Source organism: Erpetoichthys calabaricus, chromosome 3 (assembly GCF_900747795.2).
Source record: "Erpetoichthys calabaricus chromosome 3, fErpCal1.3, whole genome shotgun sequence".
NCBI lineage: Eukaryota > Metazoa > Chordata > Cladistia > Polypteriformes > Polypteridae > Erpetoichthys > Erpetoichthys calabaricus.
This window is the reverse complement of record NC_041396.2, coordinates 222009433-222021910: the sequence shown is the minus strand read 5'-3', so window position 1 is coordinate 222021910 and position 12478 is coordinate 222009433. Positions and strand designations below refer to the sequence as shown.

General features: G+C 39.3%; 1 protein-coding gene across 1 annotated transcript in view; it reads right to left on the bottom strand.

Moving 5' to 3' along the window:
- The window catches only part of klhl32 (kelch-like family member 32), a 369033-nt gene that overhangs the window by 28352 nt on the left and 328203 nt on the right, over positions 1–12478 (bottom strand). Inside the window, exon 8 of the mRNA XM_028797833.2 lies at positions 10877–10935. Coding sequence (XP_028653666.1) covers positions 10877–10935 — 59 coding nt within the window. The remainder of the gene's footprint in view (positions 1–10876; positions 10936–12478) is intronic.

Sequence of the window (12478 nt, the reverse complement as noted above, 5' to 3'; positions counted from 1 at the left end):
AGGCGCCTACAGCGCGCGTCTCATAAACCACAAGCGAAGTCTGATCCACCGCGAACGAAGGAGTTACGGCTCAGAAACGAAAGAGCTCAACTAACGTAAATAGGACATGAAGCAACAACGCGCCCATAGCTAACAACTAACGACACAGCCACACAGAAAAGAGGATTCTGCACTGCACCCCAGAGTCAAACGGAACTACGGGGTCCGCAAAGGTCCACAATGATAGTACGGAAGGCGTGACAAAAGTACGAAAGGCGCAGGCACCTACAACGCGCTTCTGAACTAAACGTCCACACTACACAGCATGGTCCGGGTAATAAGAATAAACAAACTCTCCGTATTAAACGTACGGCATCCTCACACGTCCAAACCATATAGCATATGTGAATCACATTACAGTGATGCATTATTAACAGTACAACCACAGAAAACGCTCCGTATTAACAGTAAGTGCAATTATCCATATTACTAACGGTAGACAACGGATAACTAATGGAGTCACGGTCACGGCTCCAAAACGATCCAGCTCAACTAACGGAGCTACAAAAGCGAGCCCGCATGGATAAAAACAATAGACGTGGGCGCCTACAACACGCATCTGAAACTGCGGAAGCAAAACTGTCTCGGCTCCAAAACCAAACAGCTCTACTAACGGAGCTACAAAAACAAGCCCGCATAGACAAATACAATGTACATAGATACCTACAACACGCGTCTGAAACTGCGGAAGCAAAGGAGGCACGGGTTCAAAACGAAAGACCACAACTGACGGAGATACAAACACAAGCCCGCCTGGATAAAATCAATGAACGCAGGCGCCTACAGCGTGCGTCTGAAATGCCGCAAGCAAAGCAGGCACGGCTCCAAAAAGAAAGAGCTTGACTAACGGGGCTACAAAAACGAGCCCACCTAGATAAAACAAATGCACGCAGGCGCCTACAACGCGCTTCTCAAACAACGCAACCTAAGGAGTCACGGCTCCAAAACGAAACATCTCAACTAACGGACATACAGAAGCGAGCCCGCCTGAATACAATTAATGAACGTAGGCGCCTACCATGCGCCTCTCAAACAGCAGAGTCAATAGATAAACGGCAAAGAAAGGAATGACAGATGGCCGCTAAACAATTCCGCCAATTAGCTGATAACGCATTCTGTAATGAGTCCACTATTAGTGAACATTCATTAGGATTAATGAATATACTTCCTTTGTTCGTCATCTACACCTTTACACTCCAATATATCTCATACATTCATCAATGTATTTCGGGTTACCCAACACCGGGGGTAGGCGAGCGAAGCGAGCAGGGGGCGGAGCCCCCTTGTACATTCCTATCAGAAAGAGCTTCTACCGCCTTGAGACCAGACATAGTACTGTGATCCAACTCTCTGCACAATGTCTACTTTGTAGAACTTCGTAGAGCTCATAGTTTCCTGGGAGGACACTGTTGAAGAAGCAAGGGATAGGAAAAAGCTGCGCTGTGCTGAGTGCAATGGTCCGTCTAGCGGAGATTGGTTTTTGTTTTTTCATAGAAACATCCACCACTAGGCTGCTGATGGAAGCGAGAATCCATGGCCAAGCACTACGCCGAACTATTAAGGAAACATCTGGGATGAAATTGAAGAGGAATGATCCTAGCTAGGACCCAAAGAGCATGAGACAGCCTGTGGAAGGCCTGCCTCAGCAGAAAGTATATTCTGATTCAAAGGCAGATGACATTAAGGTACACAACTGAAGATGTGTCCCAAGTAACATCTGCTAATCAGTGAGAGGCTGGTATTGGAGGTTGTCAAAGGCAGACTGGCTCAATCTCTATCATGGTGGTGATAAACAACAGGAAGGGATTATAACATAACATCCTGTGTATTCAAATGATTTATTATTATTCTTATCTAATTTAAATTTATTTTTCTTTGCTTCTGACTGTTTCTTTGGCATCTTATAAAGCATTTTGAGCTACATACTGTGTATGAAAATGTGTTATAGTTTAACATTGTTGTTGTGGTTGTTGTTGGTGAATAAATTTGATTCCTCAATGCTGTTTTTCGTGCCACCCATTAGTGGTTTAACTCACAATAAGGAATTTTGTGATAAGCTTGCCACTAAGCTTACTAACTCCAGCTCTGTTAATGCCATATATATGTGGTTATAAAAGGTTTTACTTGCAACTTCACAATTAGATATTTTAGTAATCTGGATTGTGCATTCTTGACATTGAATTTCACTTCTCATGGCACAGTGAGGTAAATCTGACAAAGATATATGTGAAAAATAACAATATATGTTAACCATTTTATTTAGAACACACCACAGAGTGATACTGTTAAAAAGGAATGCTTGCTTGTTAAAACAAATGCATTAGTTTATATACAGACATTATATTTGTCTACAAATGAATGGTTAATAATGATGAATGATCAGAACAGGTAAGTTTTATTTCATATACAGTATAGTTTTGTGAAACTGACACTAAAATTTGTTTGAAAGGAAATTTAGCAATTGTGGAACATGAAACTCACAAAAAGAGGTTTATGGGGTTTTGAAGGTTTTTTTTTTTGTGTGTGTGTAGACAACAAGAAATATTGCTTCCTGAAGTCTAGTTCACACTTCCGTACTTACTTGTATTCTTTTCTGCAGTTGTGTGACTCATGTAATTCATACCTTCTCATGCCTCTTGTTCCATCACTGTGGAGAAGTGCTGTACATTTATTTCAAAATATGAACTGCTGCATATTTTACATACAACAACACACCAAAATGCACTATTCTGCACTTTGCTGTATTTTCTCCACTGCACTGAAAGCTGCCACTAGCTCTCTATTACTCAGCATCCACCTTCTCCTAGTTGAGGATCTTTACATCTCTAGTGATTTGTTTTCCACTGGAGATAATAATAATAATAATACATTTTATTTATATAGCGCCTTTCCCATGCTCAAGGTGCTTCACAGAGTCTTAAAAAAAATAGCAGGGTATATGTAACATTGGATACAAATGTTTTCCTGAATAGAACAATGAAACAGATAACAAAGCATTAAATAGAATAAAGGACAATAAACCAGAATAAAATACTAAATTCAATACTAAAAGAAAAACCTAACAAATAACCTAATTTTTGATATAACAGACACACAATTTATCCTGAACACCTGGACAGAGAGGTAAACTGAAAGAAAGGGCAGAATGTTAAGTTAAAAGCCTTCCCAAATAGATGAGTTTTAAGTTGCTTGTTATAAGAATGAATGGAGTCAGCTGATCTAATTAATTTCGGGATGTCAATACTTGATCCCAAGTATTTAAACTCATCCAGCTTCACCAACTCTACTCCCTGCATCCTCACCATTCCACTGACCTCCCTCTCATTTACACACATGTATTCTGTCTTGTTCCTACTGACCTTCATTGCTCTCCTCTCTCCAATAAAATATAAAAATTAACGGTACTTTATATGTGTGAAAAAATATTAAAATACACATTTTAAATTGGCATGTTGCACTGTTAGAATTAAACATAAATCAGGTAGTTAATGGTTCTTAATGTTAAACCAGTTTACCTGGTGGGGCCAGTGGTGGTCTTCCCATATGATTCATACAAAGAAGCCAAAAAATATATAAAAGATTTTTAAGTGACACGATTTTATTCAGAAATGCACTAAAAAGTAAACACATATTTTTTTTTCTTGTACTAAGATTTTGTTAGTCATATGTGACTAAATATAAAATCATGGGATGCCCATAAAAGAATTAATTTAATTCAACTAAAATGCATAGATTTGTTAAAGTGGTATTTCTAACCAGCTTAACTATGGAAAGAAAATGACACATCATATAAAAGTTGATGAACATTTATAGGATAATGGTTATAACTGGAGAAACTTTCAAATTGTAAGAGTTATTCTTTTTAGATAGATAGATAGATAGATAGATAGATACTTTATTAACCCCAATGGGAAATTCACATTCTTCAGCAGCAGCATACTGATACAATAAATAATATTAAATTAAAGAATGATAATAATACAGGTGAAAAAAACAGACAATAACTATGTATAATGTTAAATATTAACGTTTACCCCCCCTGGTGGAATTAAAGAGTCGCATAGTTTGGGGGAGGAACGATCTCCTCAATCTGTCTGTGGAGCAGGACAGTGACAGCAGTCTGTCGCTGAAGCTGCTCTTCTGTCTGGAGATGACATTATTTAATGGATGCAGTGGATTCTCCATAATTGATAGGAGCCTGCTGAGCGCCCTTCGCTCTGCCACAGATGTTAAACTGTCCAGCTCCATGCCAACAATAGAGCCTGCCTTCCTCACCAGTTTGTCCAGGCGTGAGGCGTCTTTCCTCTTAATGCTGCCTCCCCAGCACACCACTGCGTAGAAGAGGGCGCTCGCCACAACTGTTTGATAGAACATCTGCAGCATCTTATTGCAGATGTTGAAGGAAGCCAGCCTTCTAAGGAAGTATAACCGGCTTTGTCCTTTCTTGCACAGCGCATCAGTATTGGCAGTCCAGTCTAATTTATCATCCAGCTGCCCTCCCAGATATTTATAGGTCTGCACCATCTGCACACAGTCACCTTTGATGATCACTGGGTCTATGAGGGGTCTGGGCCTCCTAAAATCCACCACCAGCTCCTTGGTTTTGCTGGTGTTCAGGTGTAGGTGGTTTGAGTCGTACCATTTAACAAAGTCATTGATTAGGTCCCTATACTCCTCCTCCAGCCCATTCCTGATACAGCCCACGATAGCAGTGTCATCAGCGAACTTTTGCACATGGCAGGACTCCGAGTTGTATTGGAAGTCCGATGTATATAGGCTGAACAGGACCGGAGAAAGTACAGTCCCTTGTGGCGCTCCTATGTTGCTGACCACAATGTCAGACGTGCAGTTCCCAAGACGCACATACTGAGGTCTGTCTTTAAGATAGTCCACGATCCATGCCACTAGGTATGAATCTAATCCCATCTCTGTCAGCTTGTCCTTAAGGAGCAGAGGTTGGATTGTGTTGAAGGCGCTAGAGAAGTCTAGAAACTAAATTCTTACAGCACCACTGCCTCTGTCCAAGTGAGAGAGGGATCGGTGTAGCATATAGATGATGGCATCTTCCGCTCCCACCTTCTCCTGATATGCAAACTGCAGAGGGTCAAGGGCGTGTTGAACCTGTGGCCTAAGGTGGTGAAGCAGCAGCCTCTCCATGGTCTTCATCACATGTGATGTCAGAGCAACAGGCCGAAAGTCATTCAGCTCACTAGGACGTGAAATTATTGGAATTATTTAAGGAATTGTAGTCACATACTAGCTGATTACTCAGTGGCTTCGCTCACTGAGTGTAAGGGAAAAGAACTAAAATGTAGTATTTATAAAATAAGTTTGTTAATTACCAATGTTATTTTTGAACAAATAAAGTGCATTCACAATAACATAGAAATTATATAAATATTAATTATTAAGTAGTAAAACATTTTGATAAAAGAATTTGAAGAAGATATAAGAAGCGTGTAAATTATTAAACAGTCAAACATTAACATTTAAGAAGTAAAGATACATTGAGTACTACTGCAGTGGTTTCGGGCAAACTACCTGCTTGACAACCTTGCACTATGTGCCTGTGATTTGAGAGAAAAATTATTCTGAGAAATGTGGACGCTGCCTTTCCGTGCTTAACGGGCAGAAGGTCCAAACAATTCCCAAGTCCAATACTTAACATGAAGAGGTCGGTACATCTTTTTAGATGTAAACCCTCTATCTTATTAAAAGAATTAATCACAAAAGCAACCTTGAATGTTGCGGGGTTTTAGTGACCCGAATTCATCTTAAGGGACGGTTTACCAAGAGAGTCCCGCTTCGATAGCGCCAATTACACTTATTCGCAAAGATTTCCACTATCCCAGGAGCCGACGGGGCACTTGAAGTATGACAAACAGTGCAAGAAGAGAGGACGCTCCCCGAAACTGAGAAACTGTTGACCCGGAAGAAAAGCCCGACATTCCACACTTCCCAGCGTCCACTTTGTTCTTACGACCCCTCGCCACTGAAGGCGGTCTCGTCTTCACATTGTTTACAGCTCGGTGCAGTTAAGGAGTAGAAAGACGCAAAGCTGTTTTTTCATCTCTTCTATTATCAAGTACTGCGAATTAAAAAAAAGTTACAATGTGGCAGTTTTCTGTGTGAGAACGCGGTGGACGGCTCAGCGCTGGAGTCCAGAGAGGAGGGCTGGGAGAGGGCGACGCGGGGCGCATTTGTATGGGATAGATCGCCGTGTTTGTGTTTACCACTTTTACATAATTTCCATATCGCGTGTTCATACGTCATTTCTGTTTCAAACGCGAAAAGAATTTTATATATATATAGATGACCAAAAAATCTTAGTGCAAGAGAAAAATGTATTTTTTACTTTTAATGCATTTTTGAATAAAATCTTGTCACTTAAAAATCTTTTTTTGTATACCTGTATATATTTTTAGCCACCCTAATGCCACACAGTCTTAGGCACATTATAAAAACCTTGACTAGGGTGGGAAGGTGATTTGACAGAAAGGACATTGGCGACAGAGTGGAATTGAACCTACGATCTTAAAGTGAAACGTGACATTCATTCTTGTTCATTTCTCATTTCAGAAAATCCTAACCACAGTAAAACCTTACACGTGTGAAGTACTGGAAATGTGTGTTTGTCTATTAGAGAATCAAACCTTCAATGTTTCTTAGAAAAGCCCAACACTTTATCTATTCATCCATTATCGCCAAATCACTGAAAAGAATATTTCACCAAATTTGTGTATAAATGATGAAAGATTGGTAAATTAAAACAAAAATTAGTTTGTGTACATTGGTCTCAAACGTTTGACCATTTAATTGAACGTTCAGCATGCTAACCACTTGACCAATGCTGCTTAACTGTCATATTGAAGTAATTTGCCAAAATTTCAGTATCAACTAATCAAAATATTTTTTTAAATTAATTAGTCTATATTGGTCTTGAACCTTCGACTGTTTGATTGAAAGTCCAACATGCTAACCATTTGACTAACACCACTAATTTTTTATATACAGTAGGTGTGTTGGCTAAAAGCACTATATGTACAGTATGTGTAATTGCTAAAAGCATAATATAAAGAAATGAGAGATTTAAATTTGACGTAATTCATATACAGATACTGGGTAAAAACTGATGAAATATTGCATTGTTACCGGAGATCGGCATGTATGCAAAGGTTGAAGGAAATCGGTTCAGTAAATGTGGGTAAGAAATTAATTGCAAAATTTGAGCGAGACAAACACAGAGGGAAAGTTGAATAAAAAAACCAATAAGCAGACTGTCGTCTCATGTTTAGAAATGTATGCAATGATTTGTGATCCTAAACTATTAGACTATTTTAGGAAAAAAAATCAATGAAACAGGTTAACATTTAATTAATTTTGTCTAGAATTTTATAACAAAGAGCCGTACACATTAGCTACTGTAGTGTGGGATAATGTCACATCAAATGAAAAACAGAAAAACTTTTATTTATTAAGCATTACTACAATGCACAGACAAATAAAAGATGATACTCAATGTAGTAATGGATTAGATAAAATGGAAACAACTGTTTGAAGCTCCGACACAACCCTAACTCTTACCATCTAGTGGAGGGCTCACCTTCTCCCATCTCCAGAAACACTAAACTGCCTGTCCTTCCATTTCTTTCCCTGTTTTCCCAAACTTTGGACTTCACCTTCATCCTGCTTATGAGAATTCATCCAGCTCACCTCTTATCTCTACACTTAATGTCACACTAACATGGTGTCACCTTTAAATTTCAAACACCTGGACAATATTACTTTGTAGGTTAAAGTTAAGTCCAGAAGATCTCAAGGAGTATCTGATCGCCATGGCCTTTGCCTGCCTTCAAGACCACTAAGCCATATCCTGTCCTGGACTTGCATGGCCAGTTATCTGTGCTGAGTTGCAGATTCCTAGCTCTGATGGACAGGATTTCAGCTGACCTCCCACTAGTCCTCATGCATTTCCACCATTCTTTGGATAGCCAGGCACTGAGACCCTTTTCTGATCTTTCGTCCTGGTCTCCAGTGGTTTCTTGGTAGTTCTAAGTCAACCTTCTTTCACTATAGTGACAGTTTAGTTCAGAGGCATAAATGGAAACTTATTGACGCACACTAGCATAGGGGAGTGGCCTCTGACTTCCAGCACAGATCTTTGAGTATGTCAAGTGATGGTCACCCAGGATTGCCGTGTGATAACTCTTCACGTCTCAATTTCTGAGTTATTTGGGAATCTCCTTCGCTGCTATTACACTGGTCATCTCCTAATTGTTTTAATGTTGCAGCACTAAGATAGCAACCTTGAAAAAAAAAGTCTACCAGATGCATCAGTAGTCTAACAGATTAGAAATTGAAAAGAGATTTAATGTTAATGGGATGTAATTAAAAACATGTTAGAGAACAGCATATCTGGATCTTACTAGTAGGGGGTTCCCATTTCTTTCCTAGATTTTGACTACTGTGAGCTTTTGAAATTTGCCACCAGTGGGCCTTGTTATTGGTGCCATTGCTATGATTCTCACTATTCCTGTTTTTCACTGTTCATACCTGGTGGCATGGATCGTGAACTGTCTTATAGACAGACCTCAGTATGTGCGTCTCGGGAACTAGGAACCTAATCAAGGACTTTGTTAAATGGTGCGACTCAAACCACCTACAACTGAACACCAGCAAAACCAAAGAGCTGGTGGTGGATTTTAGGAGGCCCAGGCCTCTCACAGACCCCGTGATCATCAGAAGTGACTGTGTGCAGAGGGTGCAGACCTATAAATACCTGGGAGTGCAGCTGGATGATAAATTGGACTGGATTGCCAATACTGATGCTCTGTGTAAGAAAGGACAGAGCCGACTATACTTCCTTAGAAGGCTGGCGTCCTTCAACATCTGCAATAAGATGTTCTATCAGACGGTTGTGGTGAGCGTCCTCTTCTATGCGGTGGTGTGCTAGGGCGGCAGCATAAAGAAGAGGGACGCCTCACACCTGGACAAACTGGTGAGGAAGGCAGGCTCTATTGTTGGTATGGAGCTGGACAGTTTGACATCTGTGGCTCCTGTCAATCATGGAGAATCCACTTCATCCACCGAACAGTATCATCTCCAGACAGAGGAGCAGCTTCAGTGACAGACTGCTGTCAATGTCCTGCTCCACTGACAGACTGAGGAGATCGTTATACAATGTTATTGACTGTTATACCTGCCTCGCACTCTTCAGCTTGCACTTTTTAACATGCACTGTGTTTTTATCACTCTTTAATTAATATTGTTTTTATCAGTATGCTGCTGCTGGAGTATGTGAATCAATCTATCTATCTATCTATCTATCTATCTATCTATCTATCTATCTATCTATCTATCTATCTATCTATCTATCTATCTATCTATCTATCTATCTATCTATCTATCTATCTATCTATCTATCTATCTATCTATCTATCTATCTATGTACTGGCATATTTTTCAGTTTAATCAACTTCTTTAGGCGTTGCTGGTCTAAAATGGATGATCTGTTATTGCAGTCAAGATACTTTGAAAGATAACTCTTAAACACATATTTTTTTTTCAGGAAATCCAAATTTCATCAGTCTGCCTCTGCTAATAGCACCCTGCAGGCTTCTCGCCTCTACAACACACATCTGTTTGTCAAACTCCCAGTGGTCTTTACTTACAATTACTCTTTTCACTTCTTTCTTTACAATGCAGTGCTGATTCCCACAACAGGTTGTGTGTTTAAAGAATAATTTTTGGTGGAATAAGTGATCCAGGTCTTAAGTAATAGCAACAGAACTCTCTGTGGCCTTCATTCTCGTAAAATACTTTTTGTTCTTGACTTATTTTGAATTGCTGGTTTGTAGCCTTTACTTACACGACAGGCTTAGGGCTGCTGCCTTATAGCTCCAGAGGTCTTCAGACTCAGAGTTTGAACCCCGTCCCAATCTGTGCCTGTGTGTGAAGTTTGCACATTCTAGATGTGTTTCTATGGGTTCTCCCCCACGTGAATTAGGTGGTTCAGCAGGAGTGAGTGTGCGTCGGTGTGTGAGAATTACTGGTTTGTGAATGGTGCTCCATCTGCGGTGCATTTCTGCTTTGTACCCAGTACTGCTGGGATAGGCACAAGCTTCCCATCATTCTTAAAAATCAGTTATATCAATATCTAGATCATTGCAAGCATTTTGTCATTTGATTACTAAAGAAACTGTGTTTGGTGTAAACGCCATCAACTTTTCTAAAATCTTATATTCATTTTTGTTATTATTATTCAGTATATTTGGTTTATCCAAGGTGACTTTCAAGTTAAGGATACAGTACTACTATTTATGTACACGTCTTACATTTGCAGCATAGACAGGCTAAGCTTTTTGATTAAGGTAACAAAGTGAGTCAGATACGAGCATTGAACTGGCAACACTCTGATTTAAAGTCACACTTTGTACAAACAGTTACACATTAACCACAATGCTTTACACTGCTGGAAAGCACCTGTTATTTCTTACATAGGGCAAACATTAAATTCCAGACACACGTTGACTCCAAATTTTATCAATCTGTTAGTGCTAATGGCACCCTGTAGGTTTCTAGCCCCTACTAAACACATCTGTTTGTCAATTTCCCAGTGGGCGAGTGGTCAGTATTGGCATTAGATGCTTTGCTACTCTTTTTTTCCTTTACTTGGTTACTAAATATTTCACTGCATCGCAGCAACTTAGAATACTTAAATGACACTCAAAGTGTCATGAAATATGCAATATTGCTTTGCATTTACATGTTGTAGTATATGATGTTCACAACGGACACAGATACATAAAAAGTGAAATGAGACAAAGAAAGTACACACCTGACCAGGGTCATATACCATTAATCTGTTCTGATACTGAGCCGTGTTTGTCACACCACCTAGAACAAAACATTAACGCTTGGTTAGTCAAGGGTTCATGGCTGAAACATAATTTCTTTACAACAGTTTTCAGATTTCTTTTTCATATTTGCAATTAATCATTAGTTTTCATATTCATTTTCTTAAAAAAAAATAACACTTTATGGATAAAACAAATCAAAACCAGGCATTCAATCCCTTATTGTCGATGATACCTGCAAAAGATTAAATGAATGTTTTTTTGAGCAATCAAAGGGTCAAATATGGGCCATATACGTAAATGAAAGGGCACGCAAATAAATTATATAATGAAGTAAGTACCCCTCCATTCTCCAACACTTTGAACTAATAACATGCATTGTATGTAGCTGGAGAAGTCAACTGGTTCTCGGGGCCCTTGAGGCGCTCCCATGATCAGTGGCAAGTATCGCCAGCACCCAGTTGTGAATAATTTTGAGCCAGTGCTGCAGCTTGCTAGTATTAGTCCCAGAGGCCCCATTAATCACTGCTGCTGATAGCTCCAATAAGGTTAAATTAAGAAAAGAAGTTCTCCAACAGGATTTCCAACAGCTTATTAAAATGGATTTTGCATCAAGAGAGCTGAAGGAGAATATTCTCTGTTGAAGAAGATTCAGTGAGCAGGAATAAAGACCAAGCTGAAGAAAATTATGAGGGAAGAAAGGAATGTTGACTGACAAGAATGGAAAACAGAAAAGAGGCCACATTGGACCAAAAAGTAGCTATGACAGGACATGAAAACATGTGAAGCAAAGCATCTAATACCCCAGATTGACACAAATGACACAAAGGGTTTGCAACAGAGCAGAGTATAATCTGGGCAAAAGCACACATTGAATGTTTTATAGGTAAGATTTTTGAAGAGGTGGTAATATGTTTAAAAACAATAAGACTATTGGAGAGGAGGGGACATGGATAGATGACATAGCCAAATAGATTTGATAGTCAAAGTATGGTGTGAGGAATCTTACAAGAGGACATAGAGGGCCGACACTAACTTCATAGATGGAAATACTGAGGTATAAAATTTGATTAAAGGATGACAGAAAAGTGATAAGGATAATGAGATCTTACAGGCTTTAAGGAACAATCTAAGCTGACAAAGAAGCAATGTCATAGATGGACAGTCAGGACTGAAATGTACGAAGGACATGAGTCATCAAAAATGCCTGTAGACATGCCTCCTTTGGATAACAGTGAGAAAAACACCAGGTTACCGCTAATACATCTATCTATCTATCTATCTATCTATCTATCTATCTATCTATCTATCTATCTATCTATCTATCTATCTATCTATCTATCTATCTATCTATCTATCTATCTATCTATCTATCTATCTATCTATCTATCTATCTATGCTTGCTGGCATGTTTGAGAATGTGGTATGATCCAAGTGTTTACTTTGTCAGGAAACCAGACCACCCTGGCCCATTGGCAAAAGGTCAGTATAAAAACCCTGACCAGGCCAGATATGGACTGGAGACACTCAGATAATAAAATGCAAGAATTGTTTTTTTAAAAATGTGCTCAACACTTTACAGC